This window comes from Chiloscyllium plagiosum, unplaced genomic scaffold, assembly GCF_037043375.1.
Source record: "Chiloscyllium plagiosum isolate Xiang-an unplaced genomic scaffold, Cpla_swu_hap1 HiC_scaffold_43, whole genome shotgun sequence".
Lineage (NCBI taxonomy): Eukaryota > Metazoa > Chordata > Chondrichthyes > Orectolobiformes > Hemiscylliidae > Chiloscyllium > Chiloscyllium plagiosum.
This window is the reverse complement of record NW_028270181.1, coordinates 24,225,809-24,238,591: the sequence shown is the minus strand read 5'-3', so window position 1 is coordinate 24,238,591 and position 12,783 is coordinate 24,225,809. Positions and strand designations below refer to the sequence as shown.

At 41.1% G+C, this 12,783-nt stretch overlaps 1 protein-coding gene across 7 annotated transcripts in view; it reads left to right on the top strand.

The window, feature by feature from the left end:
• The window catches only part of adamts14 (ADAM metallopeptidase with thrombospondin type 1 motif, 14), a 203,173-nt gene that overhangs the window by 15,061 nt on the left and 175,329 nt on the right, over positions 1-12,783 (top strand). For all 7 annotated transcript variants that reach the window (XR_015754287.1, XR_015754286.1, XM_087982533.1 and 4 more), the window contains exon 3: positions 4,071-4,218. Coding sequence is in view for 5 of the 7 variants with exons in the window: in XM_087982533.1 (XP_087838659.1) it covers positions 4,071-4,218 (148 nt within the window). In the remaining 2 variants the exon portion in view is untranslated. The remainder of the gene's footprint in view (positions 1-4,070; positions 4,219-12,783) is intronic.

Genomic DNA, 12,783 nt, shown 5'->3' with positions numbered 1-12,783 from the left:
TTTATGCTATGTATTCATAGATTCAAATCTTAATGTCATAACTAGCAGAATTTAAATTTAATTAATAAGAGCTGCAATTGAAAGCTAGTTGTGATGGTGATGATCAAACAATCATTTATTTATTTCAAAAACAAATTCTGGTTCATGACAGTCTTTTTAAGAAAGGCAATATACCATTCTTGTCTGATCTGTAAGTGACTCCAGAACCACAGTAGTGTAGCTGACTCTTAACATCCCTCTGAAATGGTCTAGGAAACAACTCAGTTCAAGGGCAATTAGAGATGGCCAGACTAATTCTGGCCTTGCCTTTGATGTCCATTTCCCAGAAAAGAGTTTTGAAAAAATGTGATGCAACTTTTGTTCCAAATCATCAATATTTTTTATTTTTTTGCCAATTTAACTCACTTGATTTTGATATTTAATGCTAGTTCTGGCATGATGGACTGAATGGCCTCCTGTGCAGTTACACTTCTGTAAGATTTTATCATAGTGCAGTAACCTTATCTCAATTTTTAACTTCTGCAATTCAAGTCACAAATTTACCTATAAATAAAGCTCTCCTTGACCAATGAGTGAGTTGACAACGTTTCAATAATTCTGTTCAGTATGAGAAGCTGGTTTCCTGACAATAAATATAAAACTAATGCTGAAAACCCAAAGTGCTGCACAAAATGAATTTCACTGCTGTTTTGTTGGCCAATCTAAGTTGGTTGCTATACATCAAAATTATAGTAGACTGGAGAAAATTGTTGTCTTAAACAAAGAAACATAGAAAGGAGCAGGAGGAAACCATTCAGCCCTTCAAGCCTGCCCTGCCATTCATCACGACCATAGCTGATCATCTGACTCAATAGCCTCTGTCTGATTTTGCCACTGCTTTCCAAATGTTCCGCTATATAGTCCTTGATAACAGATTCAAGAATTTTCCCTACTACTGATGTTAGGCTTACTGGTCTGTAATCTTAGCTCAAGTCTAACTGAAAGTATGATATATTAACCCTCACACTTGAAACTACTGAAAGCTTAATTTGATATCTTTTTCCCAAAAGTCTGTTGATATGAACTGAAAGTTGTTTGAAGGCTTTCATAGTGAGATCTGTGCCCATAAATTTGTCTTATTCAATATATGTTTCCTTTGGCATGTTTTGTTAGTTTTAGCCATGTTGTTTGGAAGAGGTGAAGGAAAACTGGATGGAGGAAAAACCGAATACAGGGGCGGCGATGGTGTGCTTTCCTGCAGTCATTGTAGACATCTTTTAAAATATTAGCTAATGCTGGGTGTCAGCAGTTATGCCCTTTAAAAATGAAGACCTACCCCTCGAGGAGTTAAACCTTGGAAAGAAGGTGGCAAATAATTTAAAATCCAACACAAATAGAAACAAATTTTGAAGACTTGGTATGTCATTTCTGAAAAAGTCAATGATCAATTATGTTGTATTTAGTCAATTTAAAGACTTAACTGCTGAGTACGACCTTTACAAAAAATATTTGAAAGTTTAAATCATAATGTGAATGTTTTATAAGTAGTGACCACTGAAACTGATTTTATCGTAACATTGCATTTTTTTTACAAATATGTAGACTGTCTGGATCGTTTCAGTTTGGTAGTTATAACTTCTTTCATTATCTTCCACTATATTAGTTATTATAGTTAGCCCTGCTGTCTCGCAGCGCCAGGGACCCAGGTTCTATTCTAGCCTCAGGCGACAGTCTGTGTGGAGTTTGCACTTTCTCCCCTTGTCTGCGTGGTTTTCCCCCCACAGGTGCTCAGGTTTCCCCCCACAGTCCAAAGATGTACAGGTTAGGTGAATTGGCTATGCTAAATCTCCCATAGTATTCGAGGATGTATAGGTTAGGTGCTTTAGTCAGGGGTAAATGTAGAGTAATAGGGTAGGGGAATGGGCCTAGGTGGGTTGCTCCTCGGAGGGTTGGAGTGGACTTGTTGGGCTGAATGGCCTGTTTACATGCTGTAGGTATTGTATAATTCTATAATTCTATCCCATGCCAAATATAAATGCTGTTTTTTTTCAGCTAAGACCTTCACGCTACTAGTCACACCTTGATTAAAAAATTAACAAAGAATGTTGAAAATCTGTATCACGTCAGTCTATATCTTTGAGATCATTATCTCCAGCAGAATTAGAAACTATTTAAAACTGTATTCAAGCAATCGTTGATTGCTGAATTGAATCTTAATCTAAATTTCAATGGAACTGTCAAACAATGAAAGGAGTAGAGAAGCAGGATCGATTCAGCATCATGTCAACTCCTGACTCCAGTGAGCATGAGTCCTTAGAGCAAAGCTAACCACAATGTGTTGCTAATTTAGGTAAGTCATTCAAACAGGACCAACAAGTGGGTAGTGTGGGAATTAAAATATAATTCCTGTGTTGCCCACTGTATTCTTAGGCTGTATTTGAAGCAACTTATTGGCTATGTCAAAGAAATATTTACTTCCTAACTAGATTGGTCAGTCCTTCAACTCTTTCCCTCAGCTGAGAGAACTTGATGCTGACAATAGTCAGAATTAAATTCTATTTGTATAGCTGCAACCCATTCTTTGCTAGTGTAAATATATTTTTAACTGTCTGGATTATATAGGCTGTTTTTTTCCACCAAGTGTCAGATGAACTTCCCCAAAAATGCCCATAAAGGCAACACATTTCAGCAAAGATAGTTCAGGATATTCCTCATCACTTGGAGATATGCTGAGCTTCTCATTAATCCATGGAGGCATCAGGATAAGAAAAATTTCCAAGGTTTGCCTCAAGATCATGCCACAGGTGCCAGAAAATCCACAAGCATATGAAACCACAGAGAAGCTCAGCCTTCAGTACTTGACTCTTGGTCAGTTGTGGTTATGTTGACATTGGGGCTCAACATAAGGTTCGGCACTGGCTTTCCTGACCGAGGGCCTCACCGGATTCTGGCCCTGCAGCAACCAGGAACTGCTGCTCAGCATCCTCCCTTGTGTCCTCGCTAAGAACATGGCGCACACTGTCTCTACATAACCATTACATTTCATACAGTCCTCCCACATCGTTTGCTACTCTGTATGCTACTTAATAATAAGCTAACCATGGTGCAGGACTAACTTTCTGTGTAGTGCTTAACAAATGTATCCAATACCTCATTGCTTTCTACATTTTCTTTGTCTTTTCCCTAAAGGAGTTTCAATTTATTTGTTAAGATTTCAAATATACTTGAAACTCTCCACTTATGAGTGGATGTTTTTAATTCAGTTGATGAATATTGACAGTCTATTCAGCTGTAACAAGCAACAAACTTTGTTTGATCCTGTCCATCTGATACCTCACCTAACCACCTAACATGGACTATTTAATAGCTGGACGCCTGATTTTTCTTGGCTTAGTCCAGAATGTTAATGCTGCACTTGAATGTGGAATTTTTAACCTTGGACATTTTCTGTAAAATGCATTACTTGATGTCTTTGTCTAGCAGGTAGTTTGGAGCAGACAACCTGCTTCCAAATGGAATGCAAGTGCTGCTTAACTAAAGCAAACCAATAAAATCTTTTCTCAACACAGTGGGGGCAAATTGTGAAAATATGACTTGCTGTTTTCTAATGCCATCCTTTTCAATTTGACTAATAGGAAATGCTTATAGCAAACAAATGGCAAAGCGAATAAAGTTTGACATGAACTTTAATTTTCTAGTCCAGATATCCATATAAAAAGTAAAATTAGGGTGGACATTTGAACATTGAATTATTAGATATCATTAACTTTGTACTAATAGTGAATTTCCAATTATATAATCTCACATTGTCTTTTGACCCTTCTTGAAATGCATGAGTTTGTCAATTTGAAATCAGTTTTCCTAATTTTGCTGTGTTATTTAACAACTCCTGCCAGAGATGTCAGTGATAGACAGTGAGGAATTGTGGAACATTTTCCCAGCTGCAAGCTCTTAATGACTGACTGTGTAAGATGTTGATATTTTTATGAACATTTGAAAATTCTGTGGGCCCCCTTCTTGATAACTTGTGCAGAAACGTTACTCATTCTGGTAACTAAATTATGTATAATTGCCCTCTTTATATTTAATAGGCCGGACTGATTCGTGCAGACACTGGCGAGTTTTTCATTGAGCCATTGGAAAAAGGGCAGCAGGCACAGGAAGAAAAAGGTCGTATTCATGTGGTGTATCGTAGGCCCTCTATCAAACAAGCAGTATCACAAGACCTACATGTTGAAGGTATTGAGAGGATTAAAACTATTGCAAGTTTCAGTGGAAGTACAAAAAAAAATGAGCTTATTAAAGCATTATGTTATTAAACCCAACGCAGTCTCCAGAATAGATTTGCACATAACATTGCATAATATTAAATGCTGTTAATTTAAAGAACATTAATTTGATTACATTGATTGCATCTGTCTCCTTTCTAAGATTTTAATCTACTTGCACAATTTATTGAATGCACATATGATATCTGCATTATAGTGTGTGTTATTTTAAACATTCTTAAGTTTCTGTATAAAATGAAAATAGAAACAATTTGCCAAATTATAATAAAGAAAATTCTCTGATTTCAGGTACTGTTTGGTAATTATCTTACACACTTAACTAACATAACTTGAATTTGTAGGTCGGCTCAGCATATTCACTTCAGTGCTTCGCATTCCTGTGTTGTATGTTGAATTCTTTAAGGCCATTTTTACTGGAATTTTGTTCATCTTGCTATACAGGCAAGGTTTCAGTGAAAAGGGGCAATATAAGAATTGAACTGTTTGGACACCCTCTGAAAATCTGTTTCGTATGTCTCACCGAAGTGCATTAAGTTTTGTATGTTAACTGCGCAATATAAATGAGTCATAGACAGAAATCTCAAGGCAAAGGTCAGTGATGTTGCTCAGCATTATTTTTATCTCATTGGTTAGTGCGCTTTGCGAGGCCAGGTAGCCTATGGAAATGAGACTTGTGTTATTAGATGTACAATGTGAAAGCCAATCAAATTATACCATTCCTAGATGTTTAACTGTCCTGAGACCTACTCTGTCCAATCCATTATATTTTCATTGCCTTCTGTGAAACCCTCTGACTTGAGACTGAATATGCCAGATATGATGGCATTATATATCTGGGATGTCTAAGTATGTTTTAAGTATCTTTTTGCTTCCAAATGGAGCCTTAAATTCAAATCCTGATTTTTAATTGAAATCCATAGTTCTGGATTTCCGCTGTGCTTAATTCATTGGAGCTCTACTTCAGGATAGAAAATAATGACCACAAAGATTTAGTTCCAAAATTATTGCTGTTCGTTATGTAGCATTCTAAGGAGAGTAAGGCAGTAAATATTTGCAGATTGTTCCTTGTGAAGAAAGATATTTGGATCAGGAAGCTACCAAGCAAATTCAATGGAGTTGGAATTCCTGACATAGACCGAGAAGAGAATTAGACTTGTTTCCTTCCAGAGTTGGTTTAATACTCCCCTTTTGGACTGATGACTTTGATTTAAGAGATTGAGGCAGATTAGACACTGTAATTCTACACAATTGTGATTTTCCCTGAAAAAGGCAGAATTCAGATGAGCAAAGCAGATAATGTTGAACATTCTAGGCAACCTAGAATTTGAACCTAGAACCTTCTGATTAGAGGGCACATGTTGTTCTAATTGCATTAAAATGGAAGCCCTAGGTTTGAAATATGTTTTACACAATATTTAATTTAGGGTGTCTGGGTAATTTACTTCTATGTAATTGTAATCTACATTATGTGCAAATTATTTTGCTATATTTGTCTTTAATGTCATACATCTATGTTCTCTTTCTCATACAATTTTTACAAAAAACTGTTAGAGTCATAGAGGTGTACAGCACAGGAACAGACCTTTCGGTACAAATTGTCTGACCAGATATTATAAATAAATCTCTTCCAGTTTTTCAGCATTTGACCCATGACCCTGTAATCCTTTCCTAATCATATACTCATACTCATCCGATGCCTTTTAAATGTTGTGGAGATGTTGGCGTTGGTCTGGGGTGGACAAGGTACAGAAATCAATGCAGGTTTTGATAACTGCCTGTCATGTTTTTCAAATTTAGAAATGGCTTGCCATTAAGATGATAATTGGAGCTTCATTAATGTTTCATTTTTTTATTTGCTGATCTCTGGCTCACTGGCTGTGCTTTTGCTTCTGCGGCAACTGGTGTGGCTTCAAAACTCACTGAGGAGCTTGAGCACAAAGTGTTGACTGCCAGTGCAGTGTTGAGTTACAAGTTGGGTCAATCTTTAATGAAGGACCCAACTGTTCTCTTGAGTAGATGTTTCATTTCCAATAGTATTGGGAGAAGAGCAGGACAGTTTTTATGAATAACGTTCATCTCCTCGCAATTTCATCAAGCATGTTTTCATTTTTATTGGTTTTCTGTGCCTACTATTTGTACACAGTTCAAAATAAATTAGTTGCCTCTTCGAGCCTGAGAGGTGGCACAGTAACTCAGTGTCTCACAGCACCAGGGACCCGGGTTTGATTCCAGCCTCTGACGACTGTCTGTGTAGAGTCTCCCCGTGTCAGGGAAATGTAGAGTAATAGATAGGAGAATGGGTCTGGGTGGTTTACTCTTCGGAGGGTCGTTGTGGACATGTTGGGCCAAATGGCCTGTTTCTACACTGTAGGGATTCTATGATTCTAATAACCTGGTGTCGCTTGATTTTTGACCTTTTAAATGTTGTAATTGTATCACCTTCCACCACTTCCTCTGGCAGCTCATTCCATACACTCATATCCTCTGCATGAAAAAGTTGTCCCATAGGTCCCTAAATCTTTCTCCTCTCACCTTAAACCTACGTCCTTTAGTTTTGGACTTCCCCACCCTGGAAAAAAGATCTTGGCTATTCACCCTGTCCATGCCTTTGTGATTTTATAAACCTTTACAGCTCCACTGCTCCATGGAAAATAGCCCCAGCTTATTCAGCCTCTCCCTATAGCTTAAATCCTCCAATATCCTTAAAATCTTTTCTGAACCCTTTCAATTTTCACAATATCCTTCCCATAGCCGGGAGACTAGAATTGTACGCAGTATTTCAAAAGTGGCCTAACCAATGTCCTGTAAAGCAACACACGACCTCCCAACTCCTATACTCAAAGGCAAGCATATCAAGTGTCATCTTCACTGTCCTATCTACCTGTGGCGACTCTTTCAAGGAATTATGAACCTGCACTCCAATGTCTCTTCGTTCAGCAACACTCACCAGGATTTTACCGTGAAGTATATAAGTCCTGTCCTGATTTGCCTTTCCAAAATGCAGCAAGTCCCATCTATCTAAATTAGATTAGATTACTTAGTGTGGAAACAGCCCTTCGGCCCAACAAGTTTACACCGACCCTCCGAAGTGCAAGCCACCCAGACCATTCCCCTACATTTACCCCTTCACCTAACACTACGGGCAATTTAGCATGGCCAATTCACCAAACCTGCACATTTTTGGACTGTGGGAGGAAACCGGAGCACCCAGAGGAAATCCACGCAGACACGGGGAGAATGTACAAACTCCACAAAGACAGTTGCCCGAGGCGGGAATTGAACCCAAGTCTCTGGCGCCGTGAGACAGCATTGCTAACCACTGTGCCATCATGCCACTCATATTAAACTCCATCTACCACTCTTCGGCCCATAGACCCATCAAGATCCTAATGTACCTTCTTCGCTGTCCACTAACACCTCCAATTTTGGTGTCACCTGCAAACTTACTAACTGTATCTCCTATGTTCACATCCAAATCATTTACAGGGGAACCTTGACTATCCGAACGAGGTGGACGGGCACTATTTTGTTCAGATAATCAATTATTCGATTAATTGATTAAATGCCTTTCCTCTGTGGCTCGGAGTTTTAAAGTCTGTTCCCCTTTCAGGAGACTGCATCCACACACAGCACGAGCCCCTGTCCCCAACACCTCCCCCCCCCCCCCCCCCCCCCCCCCCCCCGACACCTACCCCCACCCTTCCAGCCCCACCCCCAAATCCTGCCCCAGCCCCCCGACCCCCCCCCCCCCCCCCCCCCCAACCGTTCAACACCGACTCCCTACCCCCATCCAACATAGCCCACGCCCCCCCCCCCCCCCCCCCCCCCCCCCCCCCCATCTCATGCAGCAGCCCCCCGCCCCTTCTCCGGGGCAGCCGGACTGCACACCAACAAAAAGACTGCTAATGCTGCAGCTGCTGCCTTTGTGGTGTAAGTACGTATGTACACGCACGCACACACATACACGCACACATTTTTACTGCAACTTTTTGACAGGTTCCACCTCTGCCCTGTACAGGACAATGTTGGGCAGATTACCTGGGGAAGGGGATGGGTTTAGGTACACTCTAGAACACCAGGGAAAGTATGGGGAGAGAGATGGCGGGAGGTCAGTCATTTGGAGACTGTGCCTATTTAATCACTGTAAACAAAAGGCACAATCACTGTTAGAAACACATCTAATGTTTCTATCGGGACCTCGGAATCTCCTTTGGATAATCCGATTTTCAGATAATTGGCATTCAAATAATCGAGGTGCCACTGTATATAAATGACTGTTCCTTGTGGCACAACGTTGGTCACAGGCTTCCAGTCTGAAAAACAAACCTCCACCACCACCCTCTGTCCTCTCTCTTCGAGCCAGTTCTGTATCCAAATGACTAGTTCTCCCAGTATTCCATGCCTCTAACCTTACTAACCAGCCTACCATATGGAACCTTGTCGAACATCTTGTTGAAGTCCATATAGGTCATGGTCACTAGTCTACACTCATCAGTCCTCTTCGTTACTACTTAAAAAAAAAACTCATCAAGTTAGTGGGATTTCCTACGCACAAAGCCATGTTGACTATCCCTAATCAGTCCTTGCCTTTCCAAATACATGTAAATCCTGTCCCTCAGGATTCTCTCCAACAACGTGCACACCACTGATTTCAGACTCACCAGTTTATAGTTCCTTGGCTTTTCCTTACCACCTTTCTTAAATAATAGCACCATGTTAGCCAATCTCTAGTCTTTCAGCACCTCATCTGTGGTGATTGATGATATAAATATCTCAGCAAGGAGCCCAGCAATCACTTCCCTAGCTTCCCAAAGAATTTTAGGCTACTCCTGATCATGTTCTGGGGATTTATGCACATTTTTGCATATTAAGACATCCAGCACTGTCACCTCTGTAATTTGGACATTTTTTAAAGATGTCGCTATTTATTTCCCCTTGTTCTCTATCTTCCATATCCTTCTCCATAGTAAACACTGATGGAAAATACTCATTTAGTATCACCCCCATCTCCTCCGGTTCCACACACAAGCGGCCTTGCTGATCTTTGAGGAGCGCTTTTCTCTTCCCTAGTTACCCTTTTATCCTTAATGTATTTGTAGAATCCGTTTGGATGTTCCTTAACCCTATTTGCCTTGCTGATCTCCCTCTTAAGTATATTCCTATTGCCTTTGTACTCTTCTAAGGATTCACTTGGTCTTTGCTGTCTATACCTGACACATGCTTCCTCCTTATGTGTGACCAAAGCTTCAATTTCTCTCGTCATCCAGCATTCCCTACGCTTAGCAGCCTTGCCTTTCAACCTAACAGGAGTATACTGTCTCTGGATTCTCATTATCTCATTTTTGAAGGCTTCCCATTTTCCAGCCAAACCTTTACCTGCGAACATCCCCCCCCCAATCAACTTCTGAAAGTTCTTGCCTAATACTGTCAAAATTGCCTTCCGTCAACCTCAACTTTTAGATCCGGTCTATCCTCTTCCATCACTATTTTGAAACTAATAGAATTATGGTCGCTGGCCCCAAAGTGCTCCCCCACTGACACCTCAGTCACCTGCCCTGCCTTACTTCCAAAGAGTTGGTCAAGCTTTGCACCTTCTATTGTAAGTGCATTCACATACTGAATCAGAACATTTTCTTGTACACAGTTGATAAATTTCTCCTATTCCAAGCATTTAACACTATGGCAGTTTGGAAAGTTAAAATCCCCTACCATAACCGCCCTATTTTCCTTAGATATGGGAGCTCTCCTTACAAATCTGTTTCTCAATTTTCTGCTGACTATAGTACAGTCCCAATAAGCTGATCATCCCTTTATCTTTCAGTTCTATCTAAATAACTTCCCTGGATGTATCCCCAGGAATATCCTCCCCAAGTACAGTCGTAGTTTTATTCCTAATCAAAAACACCACTCCTCCTCCACTCTTGTGCCCGCTGTCCCCACTTTCTGTCATCCCTATAGTATCTATACCCTGGAACATTAAATTGCCCTCCTGTCCATCCCTGACCCATGTCTCTGTAATTGCTATAACATTCCAGTCCCTTTTTACCAACTATGCCCTGAGTTCATCTGCCTTACCCGTTAGGCCATTGAAATGAATGCTGTTTAATTGATCAGTCCTAGCTCGTTCTTGCTTTGTTCCTACTTGCCCTGGCTGCTTGAGTTGAAACATATGGCATTGGAAAGGCACAGCAGGTCAGGCAGCATCCAAGGCGCAGGAGCGTTGACATTTTGGGCATAAGCCCTTTATCAGGAATGTGGACGGGGGCTGAGAGATAAATAGGGTGGTGGGGCTCGGCTTGGTAGGGGTGAAGGTAGCTGGAAAGGCGATAGGTGGATGCAGGTGGGGGATAATTGTGATAGGTCGGTGGGGAGAGTGAAATGGATAGGTGGGAAGGAAGATGGACAGGTCAGGAGGGTGGTGGGGAGATTTCAAAACTAGTGAAGTTGATGTTGATGTCATGTGGTTGAAAGTTCCCAAGGCAGATGTTCTTCCTCCAGTTTTCTAGTTGGATTTGATTTGGCAGTGGAGGAGGCCCAGAATATGGATGTCCTTGGGGAAGTGGGAAGTGGCATTGAAGTGGTCAGCCACAAGGCTGTAGGGTTGTTTGGTGCATGTGTCCTAGAGATGTTCTCTGAACCGTTCTGCGAGTTGGCGTCCTATCTCTCTGATGTAGAGACAAATAGTCACAGTAGATGAGGTGGGTGGATGTGCAGGAAAATCTCTGCAGGATGTGGAAGGATTCTTTGGGGCCTTGGATGGAAGTGAGGGGGAGGTGTAGGAACAGGTTTTACTTCTCATGCAACGGCAAGGGAAGGTGCCAGGTGTGGAGGGTGGGTTGGCTATGCTTTTCCAACGCCACACTTTTCAATTCTGACTCTCCAGCATCTGCAGCCCTTACTTTCTCCTGGATTGTTTTACTTGCTCCTTGTCCCAATTGTGCCAGTTTCGGACTGATCTCTGTCCTCACTATCTCCCTGGTCCCCACCCCCTCCTGCTACTACTTTCAATCCTCCTGAGTAGCTCTAGCAAATCTCCCTGTCGGTGTATTATTCCTCTTCCAATTCATGTGCAATGCAATCCATCCTTCTTGTCCAGGTCACTTCTACCCAGAAGCGATTCCAATAATCCAAAAATGTGAATTCTTCTCCCCTGCACCAGCTCTTCAGCCACACGTTCTTCTGCTCTAACCTCCTATTCCTATCCTCACTCACTCGTGGCACTGGGAGTATTTCCAGAGGACCTCCCTTTTTAAATTTCAGCATAACTTCCTATATTCTCTTCTCAGAATCTCTTCCTTTTCTCTTCCAAATGTTGTTAGTTCCAATGTGTACAACAACCTCTTCCTGGCCTATCTCCCCTTTTGAGAATATTCTGCAATTTCTCCAAGATATCCTTGTTCCTGGCACCAGGAAGGCAACACACCATTCTGATGTCTTGCTGTCGGCCATAGAAACATCTGTCTGTGCCTCTGACTAGAGAGTCCCCTGTCACAATCGATCGCTTGGAACCTGGTGTACCCCTTGTTACATTAGAGCAAGTCTCGGTACCAGAAACCTGGCTGACAGTACTACATTCCTCTGACAGTCCATCATCCCATACATTTTCCAAAACAGCATACTTTTGTTTGAGTTGGGGATAGCCATAGGAGACTCCTGCATGACCTGCCATTCTCTCCTACCTTTCCTGTCAGTAACGCATCTACCTGAGTGTATCTTAGGTTTATCTCCCTTTCTGCAACTGCTGACTATCATACTCCCTAGCTCCTGTAAATTCCCCATTGCCTCTAACTGCCGTTCCAATGTGATCCGCCAGGATTTGCAACCAAACACGCTTCCTGCAGGCGTAATCAACAGTAACATGGAAATTCTCTCTAATCTCCCACATCCAACACAAAGAGTATATCACAATATGAAAAGCCATTTTGCATCTTAACAGTTTACAGACCCAGAAGATAGCATAGTCTTACTGCTTCAGGTTAACTTCATACCTATGATTTTATATTTTTAAAGATTAATCAAGAGATCTCAATTTTTAAAAAATTGAAAAAGAACTGACTCTACTCACTATTGTAGATTTACAAAAGAAAGAAAAGGTTACAATTTAAAGCTAGCCACTTAGCTGTTCCCCTGCTGTGACCTTCCTCACACAGGCTTCTCCAAGGTCAGCAGTGAATTTTGCTGTTTGTTAATTTTTCTCAGACGATCTCCGATGTCCAGAGTTACTTGAAATGAAACGCCAGAGGCAGCAGCTGTGCAGATTTATTTCTCTATTTGATTTACCTCCCATGTGGTTCCTGCCTTTGTGTCTCTTCCTCCTTTTTAATGTACTTCCTTACCAATGGTCTCCTTACCGTTGTAATATACATCAGGATAAATTCATAACATCTCAAAACAGAAAGCAAGAGAAATGGTAGCAGATGGTGAGAGTGAATTATTGCAAGGTATGAGAATGGTCTCCCTGTTTCTTGACTATGTAATTATACGCTCAGAATTGTAAATGACCATCCCCTCTGTC